This window comes from Castor canadensis, chromosome 2, assembly GCF_047511655.1.
Source record: "Castor canadensis chromosome 2, mCasCan1.hap1v2, whole genome shotgun sequence".
NCBI lineage: Eukaryota > Metazoa > Chordata > Mammalia > Rodentia > Castoridae > Castor > Castor canadensis.
The window spans coordinates 30,238,734-30,262,218 of record NC_133387.1 but is presented as its reverse complement, the minus strand read 5'-3'; the positions used below and the strand labels follow the sequence as shown (position 1 = coordinate 30,262,218).

Genomic DNA, 23,485 nt, shown 5'->3' with positions numbered 1-23,485 from the left:
ATACCTGACCAAGAGAAGGAAAAACATATGGCCAAAGATTTGAATGTACATCATAGCAGCATTATTCATAACCCAAACCTAGAATCAACCCAAATATTCTCCAACTGCTAAATGGTTAAATGAAATATTACATATTTCTGTATTGATAAATGCATATTTCTATACACACATTGTAACACGTTTTTATATATCTGTATGTTAAAATGACAATATTATTATGAAGCCCTATAAACTATATTTGTATTTTAACACATTCATAATAATGGGCACATATGTGTAATTACAAACCAGCATCTCTTCAATTTCCTGCCCAGATATAAATCTACCTACAAATTTTAGCTCTAGTAATTAGCCCTGCACTCCCAGGCTAGTTACTTCACCTCTCTGGTTGTGTACTAGCAAAATATGGGCAATAATATATACCTCAGAGGATAATGGAGTTAAATGATTTAAAATATATAAAATGCTTCACAATGGGCTGACATAGTGTTGACCCTTAATAAATCACACCCATTATTATTATTTGTCTTTTTGGTATTTTATTAAAATCATGTTTCTAATTAATATTTATGAGGAGAAGAAAGCCATTTGCCCGAAAGCAACTTCTGCCCTTCCAGCTGTCTGCCTTCAAATTTTTCATTTAATCTCTGAGAGTCTCAATTGCCAAATCTATAAATGAGGAGCATATTATTCTTCTCACAGGATTTAAGATTAGGAAAATTTCATGAATGTGTTTTGTAAACTGCGAGGTACAGTAAAGTCCTAAGGTGCTGTGTTATTTTGGCCTTCGTCCCATCCACACCACCCACAGAATGATTATTGAAGAACCAGCACAACTACCTATAGTGTGAAGTGGAGTCATTGCTCACTCAGCCCCTGAGGTTATAGTGAAAGCATTTCCATGGCTACGCTGGTAGTGGCAAGCCATTTTCAAAGTAACTTTTATCCCCTTTTTGTTTGAACACAAAGTGAGGAGAAGGTGTTGTTCCCTATCTGAAACATGCTGCTGTCCTCACGAGCTATCAGGCTCAGCTAAATATGGCCCTAGCCACGTTAATAATCCCTGCTGGTTCTGAGACCTCCATCCACCACCGATGTGACATTCTTTGTGTTCAAATGTCTAGCTGACGTCTGATGCTTAAAACAGCCCATGCTTTCACCCTCTCTGCATTGTCACAGTCCTGCATCACCAGTCTTAAAAGGCTCCTACAGCCACTCCTAGCACCAGTTGCTGACCAGCCTGCCCACTTGCCTCCCTGCCTGCTGGGGCTGCCTTGAATGCCTGGTTCTTCCAGTTCCTTGTGGGTCTGACAAAGCAGGGACCATGTCTACTTTTGGCTACAGACGGGGACTTAGTAAATATGAATCCATCGACGAGGATGAGCTTCTGGCCTCCCTGTCAGCTGAGGAGCTGAAGGAGCTAGAGAGAGAGCTAGAAGACATTGAACCTGATCGCAGCCTCCCTGTGGGGCTAAGGCAAAAGAGCCTGACTGAGAAAACTCCCACCGGGAACTTCAGCAGAGAGGCACTGATGGCCTATTGGGAAAAGGAGTCCCAAAAACTTTTGGAGAAGGAGAGGCTGGGGGAGTATGGAAAGGTAGGCTCTCTGGACTTTTCCTTGGCTGCTCCCACTGCCCTTTCCCCTACCCCAACCCTACGCATCTTTGTTTTCTCTAACTTCTCAGTCCTCATCACTTCAACTTGTTCATAACCCACTTGAACTGGTTACCGAAACATTTCTCAGGCTGAAATAGTCTTGTAACTTCTGTGACCAGCCAATGGATCATAATAGGTAAAAGTTCCCAGATTGGGTTTTTTGACTGACTAAACATGGGAACCTCAAGAGGAAAATAATTCACAACCAGAGTATGGGTTTAAATGTTTTGCCAAACATAAAAGTCTTATTTGGGCTATAAGTAGCATGTATGTTTCAACACAACTTTTTTTAGTTAACTACTTTTATTTTTTGTTGCTTTGTCTACAATAGTGGTTACATTAAAAATAGTTGTATTGTTTCCAGTACCATGAAGGGTGGGATGGTGGGAAGTAAATGGGACTGAGAATCACAGGGCCTTATTTCTAGTCCTACTCCATCTCTTCTTCAGGATTCTCTGTCCATTTGTCCATTAAGGGAGTTTAATACAGTGTTTCTTTTTTGAATTAAGAACCCCCTCCGAGATTCTGAAAAGTTCTAGACCTTCTTTACAAGAAAATGTGTGCATATGTACCTGTGCAAAGGTATATATACTTTGCATAGAATTTCAAAATGATGAAACCCTGCTGAGGACCCAGGTTAAGTACACCTGTACAGATGATTTCAAAGAGTCTTCCTATCTTACAATAGTGATTCTGAGGCCAGGAAATGTGCTTATACTCAGCCCCAGTGTACTGCTCAGGAAACAGTTACTTTGAATTTGCCAATGAGTCATTATGGAAAGGAAGTTTAAAAGACTAATCTCTGGGAAAGTCATTATAGCAATAAAATTCTAATAAAAGAAAGAAATTACTGAATTTTGTGGAAGAATAGAGACTGGAAACAAGTTTAAATCCCAGTGCTTCACTAAAATTACCTAAAATCAAAATCAAGTCAGCAGCAAGCCTGCCCTGGTACTAATCTGGGTGCTGTTGGATGATCCTGTTGATAGGTGTGTGAGCCACATTTGCAGCAAGATATGTGTGAGCTTTGTTCATGTCAATCATCACAGGAAGAGCCACTGGGATCAGGCCAGAGTCTGCCAAGGCCACATGGTTGCCCATTTTGAGGAGCTAGAAGGGAAGGTAACAAGAGACACACACATAACCAGCCAGGATTTGGGCTGATCAGTTCCTCCACGATCATAATTTTAAGTTTTTTTTTCCTTGAAGTGGGACTGAGTGTCAAAAGTCTGATAAAATATAATGACATTTTAATTTCAAATATAGTGGTATAAATAAAATTTTCTCTTAATACCCAAGACACACAGCCAGTCATAGCAATAACCCAACAAAGGCATTTAAATGTCAAAATGTCAAGGCAGCAGTGAGAAGCAGAGGGCAAAGCCTGCTGTCAGTTAATGAAACCTGCCTGACGCTGCCAAAGGTTTTGCTGACCCCTGTCAATGGCTTGTCAGCCCAATTAGAGAGGCTGTCTTGTTGATGAACTTTGATTCCTTTCTCAGCTGGTTAACTTTTCTTCCACTATGCTGTCCCTGCTGGCCAGCTATCCCGTAGTCACCAGGAGTGCTGATGGAGGGTGTAAATCCATTCCCACCACAGGAAAAATCTTAAAGCAGCTGAGAGGGGAAGGAGATCAGGGCAGCTGCATAAATGAAGAGAACAGAAGCTCATGAGGAGAAGCTAGGGGTCTTAGGGTCAGGCTGTAAAGGCTTATGAAAATCCTGTGGTGTACCTACTGAATGACAGCCTTCTTTCCACCTGGGTTTACATGAATGTGTAGATATCTGGGGGGCCCTGTACGTGCACTGATATAGCTCCTCTTGCTTGAGTAGCTCCTGGAGCTCAGGCACAGGTGTCAATGGGTTTCCTCACATTGTCTCATTTCATTCTTACCTTTCTGCACATGAGAACTGAAACTAGGAGAGGTTAAGAAACTTATTTGAAGTGTACAGCTTGTAAATCGAAATTTAAAGCAGTCTGTTGGCACAAAGACCACAGGTCTCAAAATTGTGAATATGCAAGCAATAGCAGCAGCAGCACTTGGGAACTTCTTAGAACTATGAATTCTAGAGCTCCCCAGTATCTTCTGACTGAGAAACTCTGGGTCAGGGCACAAGAGCCTGTGGTCCACAAGCCCTCCAAGTGTGACAATTAGGACACTAAGAACCACTAAACTCTAATGTAGTTGCCTTGAGTCCAAAAGAGGTTTAGTGATTTGTCCAAAGTCAACCAGCATTTTATAGAGGGAAACAGAAACAGAATTGAAAACTAAGCTTCTGGCCTCTTTGTTAACGTGATGATGTCAGAGAGGTGGTCAGGAGAAATGGCTGGCCACCTCCTTCTCATTGCCTTATTTATTCTCTAAGTACACCAACATTCACTTTCTCTCTACACAGGCTCTTGCCAACCTCTTCCCTTGCCTCTTCACCCCTGTGTTTACCTTCTCACCTCCATTCTCCAAAGAACCAGGGCTAGCTACAAAGCACAGGCAGGAGAGCTACCTCCTCCAGTGCAGGAATAATTTATATAGGAGGTAAAGTTTGTCTTTTGCACCTTTCTGCCTCCTCTCTATAGATTCTTTTATCCCTCCTGAGGTTATTTCAGGTGTTACCTCTGGGCTGACCAGAGACTATCTAGATTGCCCAGGACTATCTAGATTTTAGAACTAAGATCCTAGAGGCTCAAGCAAAAAAGCCAGGACAGTTGGCACCTTACCATGCACAACTTTTTCAGTATTTCTAGTTCCTATTGTGAGCGTTCACTAAACAAATACTTATCAGGTATCTACAACATGCTAAGCACTATGCTAAGTGAGAAAAACAGACATGGTACCCCTCTCACCCTGCTAACAGGCTAATGGAAAAAACAGCAACAATTAATTAAAGTGTGGTAGACAGTTTATTGGGGGAGGTAGAGTGATAGGGGAACTCATTTCAGGGATAATTTAAGGAGGTGTCAAAAAAGGCTTCCTGGAGGAAGCATCATTTAGGTGTTACATGACAAGTCACACTGCTAGGTAACAGTTTCAGATATTATCCTTCCCGTATTGTGAGCAAGAAACAGCTCATAGAGGCCTCTGAAAAACTTTTGGGATAAAATTTAATGATGCCATAAAAGGTTGCGTTTTTAAGACAAGTCCCTTTCCTCCAAATACTGAGACGGCTAAAAACACATACTTACAAACACATGCACACACACAGCTAATATGGACTAGAATTATAAGAACATATACAAAGGTATTAGGGGTGGGGTGTGGAGGATCTGTCTACAATTCTTCCTTCGTCCACTCAAACCATTTACTGCTGGGCATAAAAGGCTACCTTTCTCTCCTCGTACGTGCCAAAGTCTTGACTAGAAATAGCTTCTTTCTTTTAGGTTGTGACTTACAAACACATACACATACACACACACACACACAGAGAGAGAGAGAGGGAAAGAGAGAGAGAGAGAAGGAGAGAGAAAGTTCCTCTCCCTCCTGTCCTGAATATGTGAGTAAATTAAGACTGGACAAGTCATTCCAGGAGTGGCTGACCCCTTCCCAGGCCATCACTTGGTGCCTGCCACTCCAAACAAGTGGATAGCTGGAGGCTATTTTGTGATAGCAACTGAGCAAACAAATCTGGAGTCCAGTGCAGTGTTTTCCAAAGCTCAGTCACGTGCCTCGGGCATCAGCAACTCTTGGAGTTAAAAAAGTTTCCAATGTAGATGGAAGAAATCAGGGCTTTGGGGATAAGGGAGGGCCCTGGGGCTTCAGAGAAGATAAGGAGGAAGGGCTAAAAAGAAAGCATGAGAGAAAATTGGACTTTGTCAGCACTTTCAAGACCTTTTTAATCATAAAAGAAGGGGTCACTGGCCTTTTTTGTACAGAGTCTTGAAATCAGGAAAGACAAAGATAGAATTGTGCTTACATGAAAATCTTTCATATATTATACATGCTAAATAATTTAAAAATACCAGGCTGAGCAATGACTTGCTTCATCAAGATTTCCTACTGTTCTCTGCTGAGCCACATTACTAATTGGAATCTAGTGACTGCTAAGGTGATTATCTTTCTTACATGGGCATCTCATTTAACCCTGAGCTCAATGGAAGCTTCAAGCTGATTTGCTGATAAAAAGACTTAAATGCTTTTTCTGCAAGATAGAACTGGGTTCTGACCTCTTGCTGTCCTGAGCAGCAGCTCTCAGGGAGCTCTCTGACTCCCTTTGCCAGGTTTTACCACATAAATAAATAGATGCTCAAGGAGCAAATGATGCCCCTGTGTCTATACTGAGACAAGAGAGTACTTGCCTCCTTGCCTCCTGTCACATTTGCTTTAGATATGAAGAGGAATTTTTGTTTGGTTTTGTTTTTTGAATCAGAATCTCACTATCTAACTCAGGCTGGCCTCTAAATCACGATCCTCCTATCTCCACCTCCCAAATGCTGGGATTACAGGGGTGTACAACCTGGGGAAGAATTTTTGAACATTAAAAAAAGGAACTCATTACTATATTGTATATTTCTGTTACCATTTGTTTGTGAGGGATGGAGAAGTAAGAAAGAACAGAGGGATGATTCCAGAGTGGAGGCTTGTATTTGCTAAACTGTAAGTAGACAAGGAGTCAAGTAGGAAAGCCTGTAGTCAAAATATTGAAAAATTCATTAAGGGTTTTCCAAAACTGAAGTTCTGGCTTATTTGTTCAAATTGGCAAAATGATATTTCTATTCAATAAATGGAATGCTGGATGTTTTATAGAAAACAAAATGTTCACCTTGGTCACTTGACCTAGAGAGATAAAAAGCAGGAGACTGTTAGCTTTCTTCACCATAGATCATGTGTTACATGACTTTTGTAAATTATTACAACATACTTAAAATGAAAAACTTGATGATATCATGGTACTCCTTAGGTTGCCGAAGAAGACAAGGAGGAGAGTGAGGAAGAGCTGATCTTCACCGAGAGCAACAGTGAGGTTTCTGAGGAGGTGTACACTGAGGAGGAGGAAGAGGAGGAGGGACAAGAGGACTCTCAGGAAGAAGAGGAAGAAGAAGAGGAAGAGCACAGTGATGAAGAAGAGCGAACTGAATCTGCAAAAGGCATTAATGGAAGCTTAAACTGCAATAGTGTCAATTCTGACAGCTCTAAGCCAAAGACATTTAAAAGTCAAATAGAAAATATCAATTTAACCAATGGCAATGGTGGGAGGAACACAGAGTCACCAGCTGCCATTCACCCTTGCGGAAATCCTACTGTTATTGAGGATGCTTTGGAAAAGATTAAAAACAATGACCCTGACACTGTAGAAGTCAATTTGAACAACATCGAGAACATCACAACGCAGACCCTCACCCGTTTTGCTGAGGCCCTCAAGGACAACACCATGGTGAAGACGTTTAGTCTGGCCAACACGCATGCTGATGACAGTGCGGCCATCGCCATTGCAGAAATGCTGAAGGTCAACGAGCACATCACCAGTGTCAACGTTGAGTCCAACTTCATAACCGGGAAGGGGATCCTGGCCATTGTGCGAGCTCTGCAGCACAACACGGTGCTCACGGAGCTGCGCTTCCACAACCAAAGACACATCATGGGCAGCCAGGTGGAGATGGAGATTGTCAAGCTACTGAAGGAGAACACAACGCTGCTGAGGCTAGGATACCACTTCGAGCTCCCAGGACCAAGAATGAGCATGACTAGCATCTTAACGAGAAATATGGACAAACAGAGGCAAAAGCGGATGCAGGAGCAGAAACAGCAAGAGGGATATGACGGAGGATCCAATCTTAGGACCAAAGTCTGGCAAAGGGGAACACCTGGCTCTTCTCCTTATGCATCTCCCAGGCACTCTCCCTGGTCATCTCCAAAACTCCCCAAGAAAGTCCAGACTGTGAGAAGCAGACCTCCATCCCCTGTGGCCCCACCCCCTCCTCCTCCTCCACCTCTTCCTCCCCAAATGCTGCGTCCTCCTCCTCCACCCCCTCCACCCCCTCCTCCTCCTCCACTCCCAGAGAAAAAACTAATCACCAGAAACATTGCAGAAGTCATTAAGCAACAGGAGAGTGCCCAGCGGGCATTACAAAATGGACAGAGAAAGAAGAAAGGAAAAAAGGTTAAGAAACAGCCAAACAATATCCTAAAGGAAATAAAGAATTCTCTGAGGTCAGTACAAGAAAAGAAAATGGAAGACAGTTCCCGACCTTCTACCCCACAGAGATCAGCTCATGAGAACCTCATGGAAGCAATTCGGGGGAGCAGCATAAGACAGCTAAGGAGGGTAAGTCACCCCACAACAGACATTCAAGCACAGATGTAATAAACAAGTTGGCCTCTATGACATGATGGTATCAAAATGGCCTCACCATATGCTTATTAATACTTTAAATATTTTAACAGATGAGAGCTAACTTAGTATAACAAATATGGAGCATAAGGAGCAGGCACACGAGTGTGAGCACATTTCTATGGGAGAGGTATGCCTAGACCACTTTCTTAGCATCTCAGCCAGGACCCTTTTAAGACACTCCAACACATAAAAATCTTAAATTTCCATAACAGGGAAGTCAGGGAGTATAATCTATATTCCAAAAAGACTAATCACTTATCAGAAATTTCAACACAAAGTTGCAAGTGATTTACAACCAAATTTATAATATAAAATGCAAATACCATGCTGTATTAATCAATCTATATTTGAGTTCTTCTCAGAGAACACTGCTAGAGACAGATTCTACAGATAACTTTTTTTAACTTTATCATTTGTGTTACTTCATTGAAGGAAAACCCCGTTTTTTTGTAGGTGGAAGTTCCAGAAGCTCTGCGGTAAAAATACAACCTCTTAGAAGAGGACACTGACCTGTTCATAGGTGTCACAAGGAATGAATTGTGAGATTTTTCTAAAATACCTCCTTTAATTTGAAATGTTCCCTGACTTTAAAGATAACCTCACCCTGGAATTCCAAAGAGAATTTAAAAAACACAATTAGCATGTTTCTTTTGTAAATATGAAAATAAACTTTTTTATGTTTTGAGATTTGTATGGGCAAGAAGTGATTAAAAATTCACTTCCTATCTCTGGAGGTCTTGGTGACTCTGAGCTGTAATGAGTTAAAGAATGTGCTGATATTTTTGTAATCCCAATAAATTTGGATGAAGGTTTTTTCCTTTTTTTAAAAAGACAAATTAATATTTTCCTGTGAGTTGATATATCTGTCTGTTGTGTATGTAACATTGCTGGATATTAAATATATTACATTCTCACCCCAAAAGGATTTGAGTCCTTAGCATTTGCCTTTCTTTGTTTTCCTCATGTCCAAGAAAATCTGGCCGGATCTCTTTCTAAAGGACTGAAGTCAAGAGCTTTCTAAAAAGGCTCTTTTGGTAGTAAGATAAAATGTTGGGAAAGACCCACTGTGGCCATTTACCTGGATTCACTGATGTGAGAGTCATATAGCAGCAGATGTACTTCTATTTATACAAGCCAGCAGTCAGTTCAATCATTATTATTAAAATCAGTTTTCTGGAAGGGAAAAGTAGAAAGAAGTTTCTTGGTTGGGAGGAAATAAGTGCTAAGGGAATGCCCAGAAGGTAAGCCCCCCAAATTCAGAGCTATCTTGTGGCTGATGCTTAAGACCCACCATTCAAGTCTTCCTTGGATCTCTCCTTTGACAAGCCTTAGTCCAGTGAGACTCAGCACTTTCTTTTCCCCTACATAAATTGTCGTGATGCCAATATCCAAAAAATATACCTGAAGATATGGAGTCATACATTTCTATCTCCAGCTATCATTCCATCCTACCCTCTGTCACTCAAGAAGCATCTAATTTCAAATAAGAGAAAGATGTACCAGAGATGACCTTTCTTCAACTCTAGTGCTCTGCCTTGATTTATGAAAGCTATATACCCCTTCTAAAGTTCTTTGCATTAACTATGATTATCAATGTATTTTTTGTGTCCTATAGTTACAACTGTGGACATGGCAAACTCTCTGGGCTACCCACTCAATAATTTTTTGCTTCACAAACAGAGCTTTGGATTATCTACAATCAACAGTATGGTGTTTCACTAGAGAAGATCTCCAGTGGTTCTTGGGTCTGTTTCTTTTAGTCTGTTTCTATTGTTCAGACATTCTCTTACCCAATGGGAACAAATGCTACAATCACTTAGAGAGATTCCAGAGGCTGTGAGCTAAGTCAGTGCCCCGGTTCCATGTGAGAGAGTGGTAGGTGAGTGACATTTTCTGAACTAAGTTATCTTATGTATAACTTAAGTTATCTTATATATGTATGTCTCACAACATTAAAAGGTGCTAACCCCATTTTGAGATGAAAGATTAAGAAGTAAGGTTAAGCTGCAGGTGAAATTGGGCATCTCTGACAGCAAAGTCCAGACTCCTCTGTCAGTGTCTGATTGCTTCTATGCAGACTCAAATGTCCCAAAGGCCTCATTCTCAGAATCACAATGAAGCCTGTTGTTTCCTTTGATAGTGACTTCATTATTTTCACTCCTTTTCATTAGAGTTCACAACCAATTTCATTCTTGTTGCTCAAAGAAGTAACAGTTAAAGTGTAGGTACGTTTTTTAAAAGGTATGTGTGTATATGTGTCTGTCTGTGTCATCTGTTGTTTCAAAGCCAAGACAGACCTTCCTTTCTCCTGATCCTTGTGTGTGAGTCTTCTACACCAAAGGTAAAGTGTGAGAGGGGAGCAGAGATGTAAATGTTTGCTGGTAAACCATGTTATTGATAAGACCTTGCAGGAGTCTCAGAAAAAGGGTGTGTGGTAGCCCTGTTGGATGCAGGGAAGAGTTAATAGTTCATGTGTTGCCAGGGGTTGGTTGGGTGGGGAGGGTAAGTGATCAAAAGACTTAGGCTTTCATTTGTATTATAAAAGGCTGGCTTGATGGAGCTTTTTGTACCTTAGAAGAGCGCAGAATGCACTTAGTAGGCACTTAACAAAATTTAAATAAAGATACAGATCCTCACACACAATTACAAACAAGATATGATATGGTCTGACATTGAGAGTATTTATCATTAAGGAAAAACATTTCTAGAACATGTTATTTCAGAATTCGGTACTGTGAACCTATAAGGTATTATGACAATCATTATTTCACACAGGACAGGGATTCTACTTCACTTTCCCTATAAACTCTCAGACAAGGCATGAAAAGTAATTGGTTCATATTCTATAAAGACCTTTCAACTCATTGGGAGAAAGCCTGTCCAAGATCAGATGAAGTGTGTTAGGCTATGATTTATTTGTGCATCTTGATCTCCGAAAATATACCTCATCCTGATTTGAACCAGGGCCAGAATTCCAAGGCACCCTGTTTCATAGGCCTTGCTGCCAACAGGTATTTAATAACTCAGTGTCAGCACAATCTTGATTCAACACCTGCCCTGAGATAGCAAGTACTAGTGGGTAAAATGAAGAGGTAATAACAGGCTGCAATGTCTGTATTGAGACACTCTGAAGGATAGGGTAAGTCCATATGTTCTGGAAAAGACCTCAGGACAGCTTCCTTTCATGACAAAGTTAAAACTGTCTCTATTTTCTGTGAGCTTCTTAACCACCAAATAGCATGATAGAAAAGGCGAAGAATTGGTTTAAAGTCTTACAAAACCAGAAATATGTTACCACCATTGATGCACATAACTTCCACAGACATTTTCTGAGCACTCACCATGTTCCAGATACTCTTCCAGATACAGGAGACACACAGTGAACAATGGAGATAAACCCATTTTTCTTATATTCCGTGGAATTTATATTCCAGTGGAAGGAGAGCACTTACACCATTCCTTCATGCACTTGTGTACTTATTTACCTAGTGGCTCCTCTGTATGAGGCGCTCTTGCTTCATGCTGTGAAGATCAAGTTGAATTAGAAAAGTGTCCTCAAACCAGTGAGACTCCTAAGGCAATCAATTCTTCCAGAAGAGTAAAAACTCTTCTTAGTGTATAAGCTGCTCAAAAGTGGGTGTCGGGTGAATTTTGCCTGTGAGTCACATTTTACCATAAACCCTTGACCTAAAGAAGATACGGACTTCTTCAGACAAGGTGACACTTAATTTGAGTTTTGTAAAAATAGAGAGTTTACCTGACTGAAAAAACAAAGTCTCATGATGCAGAAAGTCATTTCAGTTTGAGGAGAGAAAGTAGTATATAAAATGGCCAGAAATGATAAGATTTAATATATTCTGTAAAAGCAGCAATTTGGTTAAAAAAGAAAGAAAGAAAGAAAGAAAGAAAGAAAGAAAAGAAAACTTAGTATTTCAACAGGGTTATCCCAAGTATTGATATCTTTGGTGGAATAGCATTTTTTGGTGGGGGTGTGACTCAAGTGAGAGTGTCTCCCTAGTATGCATGAGGCTCTGAGTTCAAAACCAGTATTTCCAAAGGGGATAGGAGGTTTTGTTTTGTTTTGTTTTTTACAATATATGTATGGCCTTTTGTTTTTTACAAACATAGCATTGATCATGAAGAAAAATCAGAATATCAGAGCAAAAGGACATAAAGAATCCTCATGATCCTACCACATAGACCAATTACTGAAAACCCCTTACTATATCTTAAAAATCCTTCTTAATGCACATTGGAACACATATATAATTTTTTGTACAGAAAGGGAAGATAACTATATACCATCACACAAGCCAAAACTTCTAAGAAATCTCAACTATTGTTGGATATTTAGATTTTGACTATTCCTTTGGTGTTGGGTATTTCATCCAATCCAGCTCATCCTTTACTATTTGAGTCTTCTAACCTTTAACCTGTCCAAAAGCCCTTAGTAAAAATTAATGGCTGAAATAAATCACAGCCAAAAAGTTGTCTCCCAGAAACACAAGGAGTTGTAAGGCATCATTGTGGTACACCAAAAATGGGAAATGGGTCTCAGTCAGTGGTCATGTTTACCCAGTTTCTCTGAAATTATATGCCTGTCTGAACCACAGATGTGTATTTCAAGAAGCTGGTAAAATTTTCTATGACTAAAAAAAAAAGGGTGGCATGGGCTAAGAATAAAGGAACTGGTCCTGAGAGTGTAAGGTAAAGAATGTAGACTCAACTACAAAAGCCAAGAGGAGCCTCAGAGGATTGTAAGAGGCATGATGTTTACATAGGTTTTAAAACTATTACTTGTGTGACCCAGAGAACGATGAATTTGATCTAGTGGGGCCCAGGCTGTTGGCAGGAAGGCCAGTTAGGAGCCCATTGTAATGATGTAGGAACGAAGTTATGCAGACTTGAACTGTGTAGGTGTATACAGGTCAGGACAGATAGAACAGAGACTAAGAAAACATAAACTCTACAGGGTTTAGGTACTAGTTACATGGAGAAGGCAGGGGGCAACAGAAGAGAAGAATCTACGTTGACTCCTGCATTCCCAGTTGTGCCATGTGGGTAGCCCAAAATACCACAAAATAGAATAGGGAACACAGCAAGGGCAGGCATTGCAGGAGGAAGATGGGTTCGGTTAAAAATACATTGTCTGAGGTGCCTGTCTATTTGAACATGTGGGACTAGAGTTGGGGGTTGGGTGGGATTTATGCTGGAAGTAATCATGGAGATCATGTGGTGTGGGTGGCATTTAAAGGTAGAGGTTTTGATGAAGTCACCCAGGGAGAGTATGGAGAACACAGAGACTGACCAGAGAGGATGGAAGAAATCAGAGAAAATCCATGATGCAAAGCAGAGAGCTGAACTAAATAAAGAAGGAGCAATCAGCTGCATAAAATGACTCAGGGAGTCCTACAGCTTTGAAGGGTTCCCTTGAACTGTTGACCTTGGTGAGAACTAGTTCATATGACAGTGGACATAGAAATCAGATTGTAGAGGTAGAGTGGGATTATAAATCAAGAAGAGGAGCAATGTGGGGAAAAATGAGTATGCTGCTCTGGTATAGTCAGAGGATCCTAAACTCTCAGGATAAAGAAGGCTCATTTTCCTGATATGTCATTTCTACTTGATATGAGAAAACAAATCACACACACACACAAACACACACACAGATTCATGGACTGCACGATGATGTTTTGGTCAATGAAAAGACATACATATGATGGTGATCTCATTAGATTGTATCTCCTAGTGATGTCATAGCTGTCATCATTACATAAGTACAAGCTACGATGTTCACACAAGAATGAAATTGCCCAACATCAAAGTTCATAGAACAAATTATTCCCCTTAAGATTTGCATGACCATATTTTATTTGCCTATTTATCTAAGATAGATAGTGTATACCCATAGTCCTCTGCAAGATTCCTGAAAATTCCTAGATGGAGGGGGTGGGGTCTGGAAGCTTCTCTGCTCATGGTTTTCTGTGACTATACTCTAAGCATGCATCTTGCAAAACTAGGATTCTTGCCTGAATTTCAAGCTACATTGACCCCATCAGACCTCTTTCTTGATTTCTTTAGACTTAATATTGCATGGAAATTTGGCCTCAAATTGAACATGGTATACCTGTTATTAAAAATCCTCTGGCTAACTCACTACTAGAGATTTTTTCTGAGTGGCTATCTTATCTCACACAACAGTCTGCATTTTCTGACTAGTTTGTCATTTCCTTCCTACTCTCTTCTCCTAATTCTGCTTCATTACCACCCTCTTAAAGTTTCCTTGGGAATTCTGATTCTTTTCATTCTGCTGTGCACAACAAATTTAGCTCTCTTCTATCCTCCTCCTAAAGGCAGCTCTGGCTCTATCTTTGCATATCCAAATTGGGCAATGTGGTCAGCAGATCAAAAGACCCTCTTATTTAGCAGGAGCTACCTAGAATTTTCTCCTCCTTGGAAAATGCTACATCTCCTCTTTAACCACATAAAAACCCTTGGTGAGTCACTCACAATTTGCTACCTTTTGCTTCCTAACTGACTTCATTGTGTTTGCCCTTGTCTTCAACATGCCAGAGTGGTGTTTTCTAAAATGCAATTCTAATCATGTCCTTCATCTGCTTAAAATTAATCAGTGGTCATCTTTGTTATTTCTCGATCTCATTTTCCATCACTGGTATTCATGTACCCCAAGCCTAAGCCATACCAAGCAGTTCGCAGTTCACTGAACAGAATGCTTGTTTTTGGCACACACCTTTTTGCATACTCTGTTCAGAAGCCTTTTCCTACTCTTTAGATCTGGTTAGCACCTACTCATATCTTTCATTCTTGACCCAAGGAGATGGGGGAAAAGCCATTCTTTAAAAAGTCTGTTTCTGAGAAACTAAAGCAGATACCTTAAAAGCAACTGAGGCCAACAGGAGAAGGGGACCAGGAACTAGAGGAAGGTTAGATCAAAAAGAATTAACCTAGAAGGTAACAAACATGCACAGGAAATTAATGTGAGTCAATTCCCTGTATAGCTATCCTTATCTCAACTAGCAAAAACCCATGTTCCTTCCTATTATTACTTATACTCTCTTCAACAAAATTAGAGATAAGAGCAAAATAGTTTCAGCTGGGTAGCGAGGGGGCGGGGGGGGGGAGAGGGAGGGGGTGAGGTGGGTGGTAAGGGAGGGGATGGGAGCAGGGGGGAGAAATGACCCAAGCATTGTATGCACATATGAATAATAAAAAAATAAATAATTAAAATTCAAAAGAAAAAATTGGAAAAAAAATAATAAAAAGTCTGTTTCTCTTTATAATTCCCACCCTGGACAAATTCACAAACTCTACCTGACTCTCCAATCCTAACTCCAGCACAAATCCCACTCCCAGGATTTCAGACCTATAAACACCTTCAAACGCACAGGCCCTTCAGACACAATAAATTTAACAATGAATTCATTTCCTTCTCTTAAAATCTGCTCCTGCTGTATTCCACAGTTTTGCATATAATCCATTGCACATTAATTCAATTCCTCCTTTTCTCACTGGGCAGTTTGCTGTCTTTTACACAAATTGAACATTGACAAGTTCTCACACAGCACTTGCCACATGAACATTTTAAGGTTATTAGCCATGTCTGATTTTGTTAGTGTCTCAAGGTCAAATACATTCAATAAATGCTTATTGAATAAATGAATGACTCCTAGGGAAAGATACTTTGTTCACATGTACTTCTCATATTATACAATGCTTGGTAGAAAATGCCTCTTGTTCATTCAAGAAGCATGACACTCAGGACTTGCTCCTCAAACACCATTCTGGCTTCTCACTTCCATTTTCCAGTTCATAATTACCTTTTCTCCATCTCCTTGTATCAACAAACTACTCATCTTATAAGGTTCATTTGTGTGGAATTTGTCCTATTTTCCCCTCTGATATTTTGTTATCCCTTATTCAAATTTCTCTTAGTATCATTTTGCTTTGCATTATACTATTTATATATGTCTTAATCTTCCTAGTACCCTATAGGATTGATATCCTGGAGAGCAGGTATTATATCTTTCTTATTTCTGTGCCCTTTTTTGGGTGGTACTGGAGTTTAAACTCAGGGCCTCATACTTGCTAGGCAGGTGCTCTACCACTTGAACCACTCTGCCAACCTATCTTTGTGCCTTATAAACAGTAAGGACTCAGTACACACATTTGAATAGATGGATATAATTAGCCATTCAACAACAATAAACAGACATCATAATAGAATCTTTCATCACTTCTTCCAGAGTGGCCAACAGTGGTATGGGATCCTTTTCCTTCTTCATATAATGACTAGATATTACATGACCAGTGTTACTCAGCTATGAAGAATGCTCCAATCAGTCACCCATTTTGGAAATGCATGAGAGAGAGATTATTTTGACAACCATATAATTAGATGACATGTTGACATATTAAAGTGTGTCCAAGCCTAGAGAAAGATGTTATGCATTTTTTATCCTTATATTCTTTAATGTGTAGTATCACTGGACTCTGTAGTAACATGTTAAGCTCCTCAACAAAGTGAACTAATCAGAATTGATGTATGTTGGAACTTCTAACTCCTGAAGAATACTGACATCTGTAGATCAATTCATGGATCTGTTGTGACTAAGCTTGACCAGAAATGCCCTGGAGTCAGAGACTAAACAGCCCATTTGGAGGGCCACTTATGGGGCAATATCCAGTCACCAAGAAAAATTCTTGTCTAGCCCAGGCAATCATTATCACCTGGCCATTGTCATAATGCCAGTGCTGGAAGTGGGTGGGTATGTGGGACATGTAGCCATGGAGTTCAGAGTTAAGAAGTGACCCAGACTTTAGCAATGGGGCTTAGGGACACTTGAGTGCCATCCCTAAAGGGGCAGGTCAAGGCAAGCCACACATAAGATCTGAGCTAGAAGGCAGGCAAAAAGCTAAGGGAGTAGTTTAGATGGGATGGGTGGAATCCAAGGACAAAACAAGAGGCCAGAACACTGGTCTCATTTGGGTAACTCAAGAGCAAACTGCCTAGAGCTCTTTATAGCGACATGGATCCTCACAGTGGAGGTTCATGATAGAGAATGATGCAATAGGAAAGACAAATATCAAAGTGTTGACATGGGCAACAAATGCTAGCTAGTTTTTTAGGTAACTAGCTAGCATTTGTTGCCCTTAACGCAGAGAAACTAAAGCAGATACCTTAAAAGCAACTGAGGCCAATAGGAAAAGGGGACCAGGTACTAGAGAAAAGGTTAGATCAAAAAGAATTAACCTAGAAGGTAACACCCACACACAGGAAATCAATGTGAGTCAATGCCCTGTATAGCTATCCTTATCTCAACCAGCAAAAACCCTTGTCCCTTCCTGTTATTGCTTATACTCTCTCTACAACAAAATTAGAAATAAGGGCAAAATAGTTTCTGCTGGGTACTGAGGGAGAGGGAGAGAGAGGGGGTGGAGTGGGTGGTAAGGGAGGGGGTGGGGGCAGGGGGGAGAAATGACCCAAGCCTTGTATGCACATATGAATAATAAAAGAAAAAATAAATTAAAAAAAAAGTGTTGACATGTATAAAAACTGAAAACAAATCAGTTGTGTCGAGTTTGGTTTTAATTAAATCACAAATATTTATTTTGAATTTAAAAAAAAACTAATGTAGGTCAAAAAGGATCATGGATGAGAAATGAGGTTATAGGATTGGTCCCAGAGCCCAGGACCTACATGTGGTAGCTAAGGGACTCCAGGGAGTGTGTGTCACTAGGGAGCAGCCAATGTGAGCATTTCACTGTTTGTACACGTTAGGGCCAAAGTTCTAAGAACATGTGCATCCTCACTATGACCCTCCTCTCTCAAAGACTCCACCTTTTGTGTGTGGTCCAGGGCAGTAGCCAGGCTACAGTCATGAGTAGCAGTGTAGGGGAGGTCAGAAAATGGAAGTGTTGTTCCCAATAGAAACCATCCTGAGGGAAAATTATCATCTTTAAAACCCCATCTCTCAAGTTCATTAGACAAATGTGCACCCCAAAGTAAGGTTTTATTTTGACATTTGCTATTTTGCACTAATTTTCAGACAAGTAATTATTTGTTCCAGACTGAAACACTATATAATTAACCATATAGTCTGCAGTTTGTAAGCAACATAACTTTTTGGAGTCATATTATTTAGATGTTTTTAAAAAATTAGGCATGTAATTGAAAAGTACACCAATATCCTCTCACTAAAGTACTGTGGTCAGTGTCACAAATGCTAAACTTCTCTTTTCCTGACAGAAACCTCAGATAATCTATTACTTGTTTTTCCATAAAAATAACAAAGACACTCCAGGTTACAATTTCTTAAGTTGTCTTTTGACAATTTATCATGGAACAATTTTCCTTCAAACTGGGATGGGTGACACTATGAACCCAGATTAAAATAACAATACATCCATGTGAACATATAACCAATAAACAGCAGCCCAAAAAGACCCTTACATGAAGGCAAAAATTGGAAAAAAGCCTTTATTTTTTAAAAATTACATTTAAGGGGAAAGAGAGGGAAAATGCATTTACTTATATCTGTCTATGACTGTCTTTCTAGGAGTTACACTTCACTCTTCTGCAGCTTTTGCTTATCTCTAGTTGGGAGCTGTACATAATATGCAGGAGACCTGAAGACTGCAGAAAATACTACATTCAAGAGAAGCAAGGTAAAACTCACCAACATTTTATTTATTTTTCTCTAAATGCTGCCAAGAATTTTTGGTGACTCTTTGCAGACACACTTAGAAAAAGGAACTACGACCAGCTAGAATTTGGGAAGGATTTTAATCCTTTCTTTACAGATGCTGTTACTAATATCAGTTGCCTTTAAGTAAATGCAAACTTTTAAAAAACAGAAGCACAAAAAAACCCAAAAGTAAACACAAATAAAACAAATTCAAGTAGTTTTTGACATCTATAAATTAAAAATCACTATTGCTTGAAACAAACAAATGAATCTAAACCTCTATATAAAAAGTGTCACAGAGTTGCTAAGGCATATGAAACAAATGGGAAATGCTTAAGAAGACATACTGGCAGAGATGACTTTAAATTCACAAAGATGACTCTGAGGTAATTCCAAATAAATTATGTAATCATTTTTTAAGCATTTATGATTACTCAAACATACCAGTTAACTAATCTATTATTTCAAATGGAAAAAAAATGTTTTAATGGTTGGTAACTCCATCAGTGGAGCTCAGAAGTGAGGCTTGGGGATGAGCAAACCACAGAGAAATTATTTTTGAAAAACATAAATGACAATTATCAACACATTCTATTTAAAAAATCTGGGCTGTCTGAATCTCAGAACTTGCCTTCGCTTGCCTTCATGGTTGCTTGTTTAGCTGCATGACCATAATGTATTTTTGCTTTGAAAACTGAGTATGACAGCATCTTCCTTTGGGTCTTTGTGCATAAGCGGAGATATCCCAAGCCTTTTTTACCTTTAATGAAAAGATATTGAAGTAACACACTTCTTTCTTACCCGGATCATCACTGATGTCTAATATTCACTTGGTAGATAAGAGTATCATAGTGGTTAAGGGTTTGTATTAATGCAGACTTGTTTGAGACTCACTTCTATCAAAATTTACTAGCTACTTAGCTTTGTGCAAATTATTTTTCTCTAAGTTTTAGTGGCCTTGGCTGAAAAACTGGGGTATCTCGCTAATATAAACATCTAATACTGTGCTCATATAAACATCAAAACTTACTGTTTCAATGATTTTCCTCAAAGTAAAACCTCTCAGTGATGAAATGAGTGGAAGTGGGTTGAGCAGTCATAGAACTTTTAGAAACTCTAGTAAACAGCTTCATCAGTGTTGTCAAAAAATAATCGGATCTGAAATGAGGTTGACAGCCACATTTCAGTACCTCTACAGAGAGGAGACAGGGTCAGGACATGCCACCCTGAGGCACCAAGCAGCAATCTACACTGGGAATTTAAAACTAAGAAACTGAGTGGGCCCCCCAGGAAGTGACTAGAAAAACTATGGACTGATAATTGTATTGCCACTAGAGAGCAGGACCAGAACACACCTTGTGATTCGACAGGTTTAGCAGCACCTCAGGCCTTGGTTCACATACTGGCTGCTGTGGATTGTCCTCTAACAATCCATGTATCTAAGGCCTGGTCCCCAGGGTGGTGCCATTGGGAGGAACTGGGGAGCTTTAGGGGGAGGAGCCCTGTGGGAGGTACTGAGGCCACAGGGCATGACTGCAGGGGACTGACTGTGGGACAGAATGTCATTCTCTGCTTCCTGGCCATACTTGCTCCACCACAGGCTCTCCATTATTACTATCCAGCTTTCCTACCACACATCCCAAACTAAAAGGTTTGCTTGATCATGGACTGGAACCTCCAAAACTGTGAGCCCAAATAAAGCTTTTCTAAGTTATCTCAGGTATTTTGATACAGTAACGTGAGACTAATACTCCAGTATATCCCTGTTTATTGTCACCAATGCATGCCTTTCTGCCATTTTTTTATAATTGGTAGTGAGCTACTTTCTATTCTAAACCTGACAGTATCAAGGTGTTTAATAAATTACAAAAACCTACTAAGATGATGGCAGGTTAAAAAAAAAATCAATATTCCTCAGTAGTATTATGTGGTCATATGAAGTTTCCCTTTGACCTGGATCTTAGAGATACATTACTGCATGGAATGAGAGGTTTATTCTGAGGTTAACATTTTGAATTTATAGAAAAAATAATCATCTTAAATGGCTTGCTTTATTGTAGGACATTAGAATAGCAACACTTGCATTCAAACATACTTATCTTTTGGTTTTGAAAATAGACATGGGAATTTTTTGAAGATTCAGGGATATGATAAAGGAGAACATTTCCTTACATTCTGGTTCCTTTTGCCTTTTTTCACCAGTTCCCATTAGTACGTAAGAAATTTATATACTTGAATGCTTTCTGGGCAAAACTCTCAAAAATATTCTTTTGCAGTTTTTACAAGGCCCATCCCAACCCTCAATTTTGTGGAAAATCCTATGAACATGAACATAGTTTTAAGAAGTTGAAAGAACTCCCAAACTTCATTATAATACTAAGCAGTTCATGTATGTGGTCACTACTTGCAAACTTAACTTACCATATATCACAAATCAAGGCCAAGACACAAACATAATGCTAAATTTAACACACCACAACCTTTGGCAAATATTCATAGCAAAGCTCAAAATTCTTTAAAAAGAAAAAAAGAAAAAGAGGGAAAAAAACCCCTTACATTAGAATGGTCTGGTATAGATTAAGCTTTAGCTGGTAATACAACCAAGAAAGTTGGCCTTTTTACATTCACATCTTTGCTCAACAGACAAGCAAAAAGGAGGTATTTATTATTTTGTTTCTATCTGATTTCCATCCCTCAAAACATAGAATCAAGTAAACTTCTCATTTTTCCTTGCTGAGCACTCTCTGTCACCAGTATTTAAAAAAAAAAAATGCTTACAAATACAAATTCTTCTCAGTTCTCTAAGGGAAATTCTAGATTCTCATCCTAGCTTAAAAACAAAACAAAAACACCAACAGGGTCTTGTAGGTCAGAAGCTGATTGATTCAGGAGCTTTTTAATTTACCTTATAGACAACTACAGATTGGGGACTTTATCGGCTTTTCTGCTACCCTATAGTCAAGTGGACATGGTAATAACGCCTTTTCCTTTCACCTAATTTCTTCAACACTTCATTGCAAACACTACAAATAGTAGATACACATTGTGTTTTCCTGCCCTTCCAATAAGGTTGGAGAACATGTAACCAAATTAGAATCCTTCCCTCTCACCAACAATGCAACTGCGAAGTTGGATTTAAGTGTTCACTTTGTCCTTGTCTCCTTGGAAGAACTCCCGGGCTTTAAATTGATGGCACAGCTGCTGATTAGAAATTATTAAGAAAGATTATTCTCAAAGTAGTTTTTGTCATATAAGTTGATTTTGTAAAGGCTTGCAAAAATATTTACCTCTTAGTGAAAATGCCTATTCACATCCAGAAAGAAACTAATGAAATAATTTGGTTGTACAATCAAAAATTCAACCTCATTTCAACCCAGTACAAAATGACAGAAGTATCGGGTGGTGACCAAATGCTTAGGCAATGTAGGATGACCTCCACTATCACATGCTTCAGTCAGACTCCTTAGAGCAAGCCAGCTTTTCTGGGCAGTTAGGCATAGGATGCTGGTAGCTTCTCTGAACACTCAGGTGGTATGTGAGAAAGGATGAGATCTGTAGCCATAAATCTTCCAGAAACAAACCAAATATGTGGTTTATTCTTTTCTTCTTTTATTGTTCTGCTTGGTGGGGGTACACTGTGGCATTTACAAAGGTTCTTACAATGTATCAAATATGTAATACTTGGTTTGTTCTTAAGAAAAACACAAAGAGAAAACAAGGATACACTTACAGTGCTTTGAAAGAACAACTGAACTAATAGATCAGGCTTCTATGAGACCCTAATAACTAAGCTCAGGCAAGCCCCACACCCACTTTAGATGTGGTACCTCATCTGTGAAGTGAGAAGAGAGCTTCATGGTGGCCACATGCCTATGTCTATTCTCATATAACCCAATGGTCTCCAAAATGTCTTTCAGTTGTGAAACATTTTAGTTCATATAATGTTAAGTGCAGGTGGGGCCTATTTGCACTGTATTTCTTAGTGTCTATGTATAATTAGTTAATAACAGTTGTTTAAATATGGTGATAGTCTTGCTTTAAAATTCCTTAGAATTAGGACAAGACGAAAGTACTTATACATCTAACACTTAACTAAGATACTAAGTTTAGGACAGGCTAACCAACTCATGGTCAGGCTTCATAATATAATTTGGTACTGTTTAAACGTACATCTTCTTAAATAGAAAATTAAAAGAAATCCTAAGACGAGCTGTTTTTGTTTTGTTCATATTGAGGGAATTGAACTCAGAGCCTAGTACTTGCAACTTGAGCCATGCCTCCCATTTTTTGCTTTGTTTTTCAGTTATGGTTCACACTATCTTAGTCCAGACTAGCCTCAAAACACGAGTTTCCCAAGTAGCTGGGACTATGTATGTGCCACCACACCTAGATTGTTTTTGAGATTAAAGGGAAGGGGGAGTGTTTGACTAATTTTTGCCCAAGCTGGCCTCAACAAGTGATCTTCTTATCTCTGCCTCCAGGAAACAGGGATTACATGTATGTACCACCACGCCATATTTTTGTGGCTGCTAAGAAATTTAGCTGCTAAGAATTTACTATAAATTCCCCAACACATAAATATCTGACTAAACTGAAAATCTATAAATTACTTGGCTTTTTTTTACTCAATTTGTCTATCTTGGTGGTGATATAGTTAGCCAGTTTATTAATTGTATGGAATAAAAATACTGCATCAATAGTGTAATTATTGATCAGGGAATAAAGAAATTTAGGGGCCACTTCAAATTTACTATAAATTCCCCAACACATAAATATCTGACTAAACTCAAAATCTCC

General features: G+C 39.3%; 1 protein-coding gene across 1 annotated transcript; it reads left to right on the top strand.

The window, feature by feature from the left end:
• The first annotated feature begins 1,167 nt into the window (after nucleotides 1-1,167).
• Nucleotides 1,168-8,904, top strand: Lmod2 (leiomodin 2). Its single transcript, XM_020182867.2, has 3 exons — nucleotides 1,168-1,597; nucleotides 6,549-7,913; nucleotides 8,436-8,904. Exons 1-3 carry the CDS (start codon nucleotides 1,325-1,327, stop codon nucleotides 8,460-8,462), a joined length of 1,665 nt encoding a protein of 554 aa, XP_020038456.1. The 5' UTR covers nucleotides 1,168-1,324; the 3' UTR covers nucleotides 8,463-8,904.
• The last annotated feature ends 14,581 nt before the right edge of the window (nucleotides 8,905-23,485 follow it).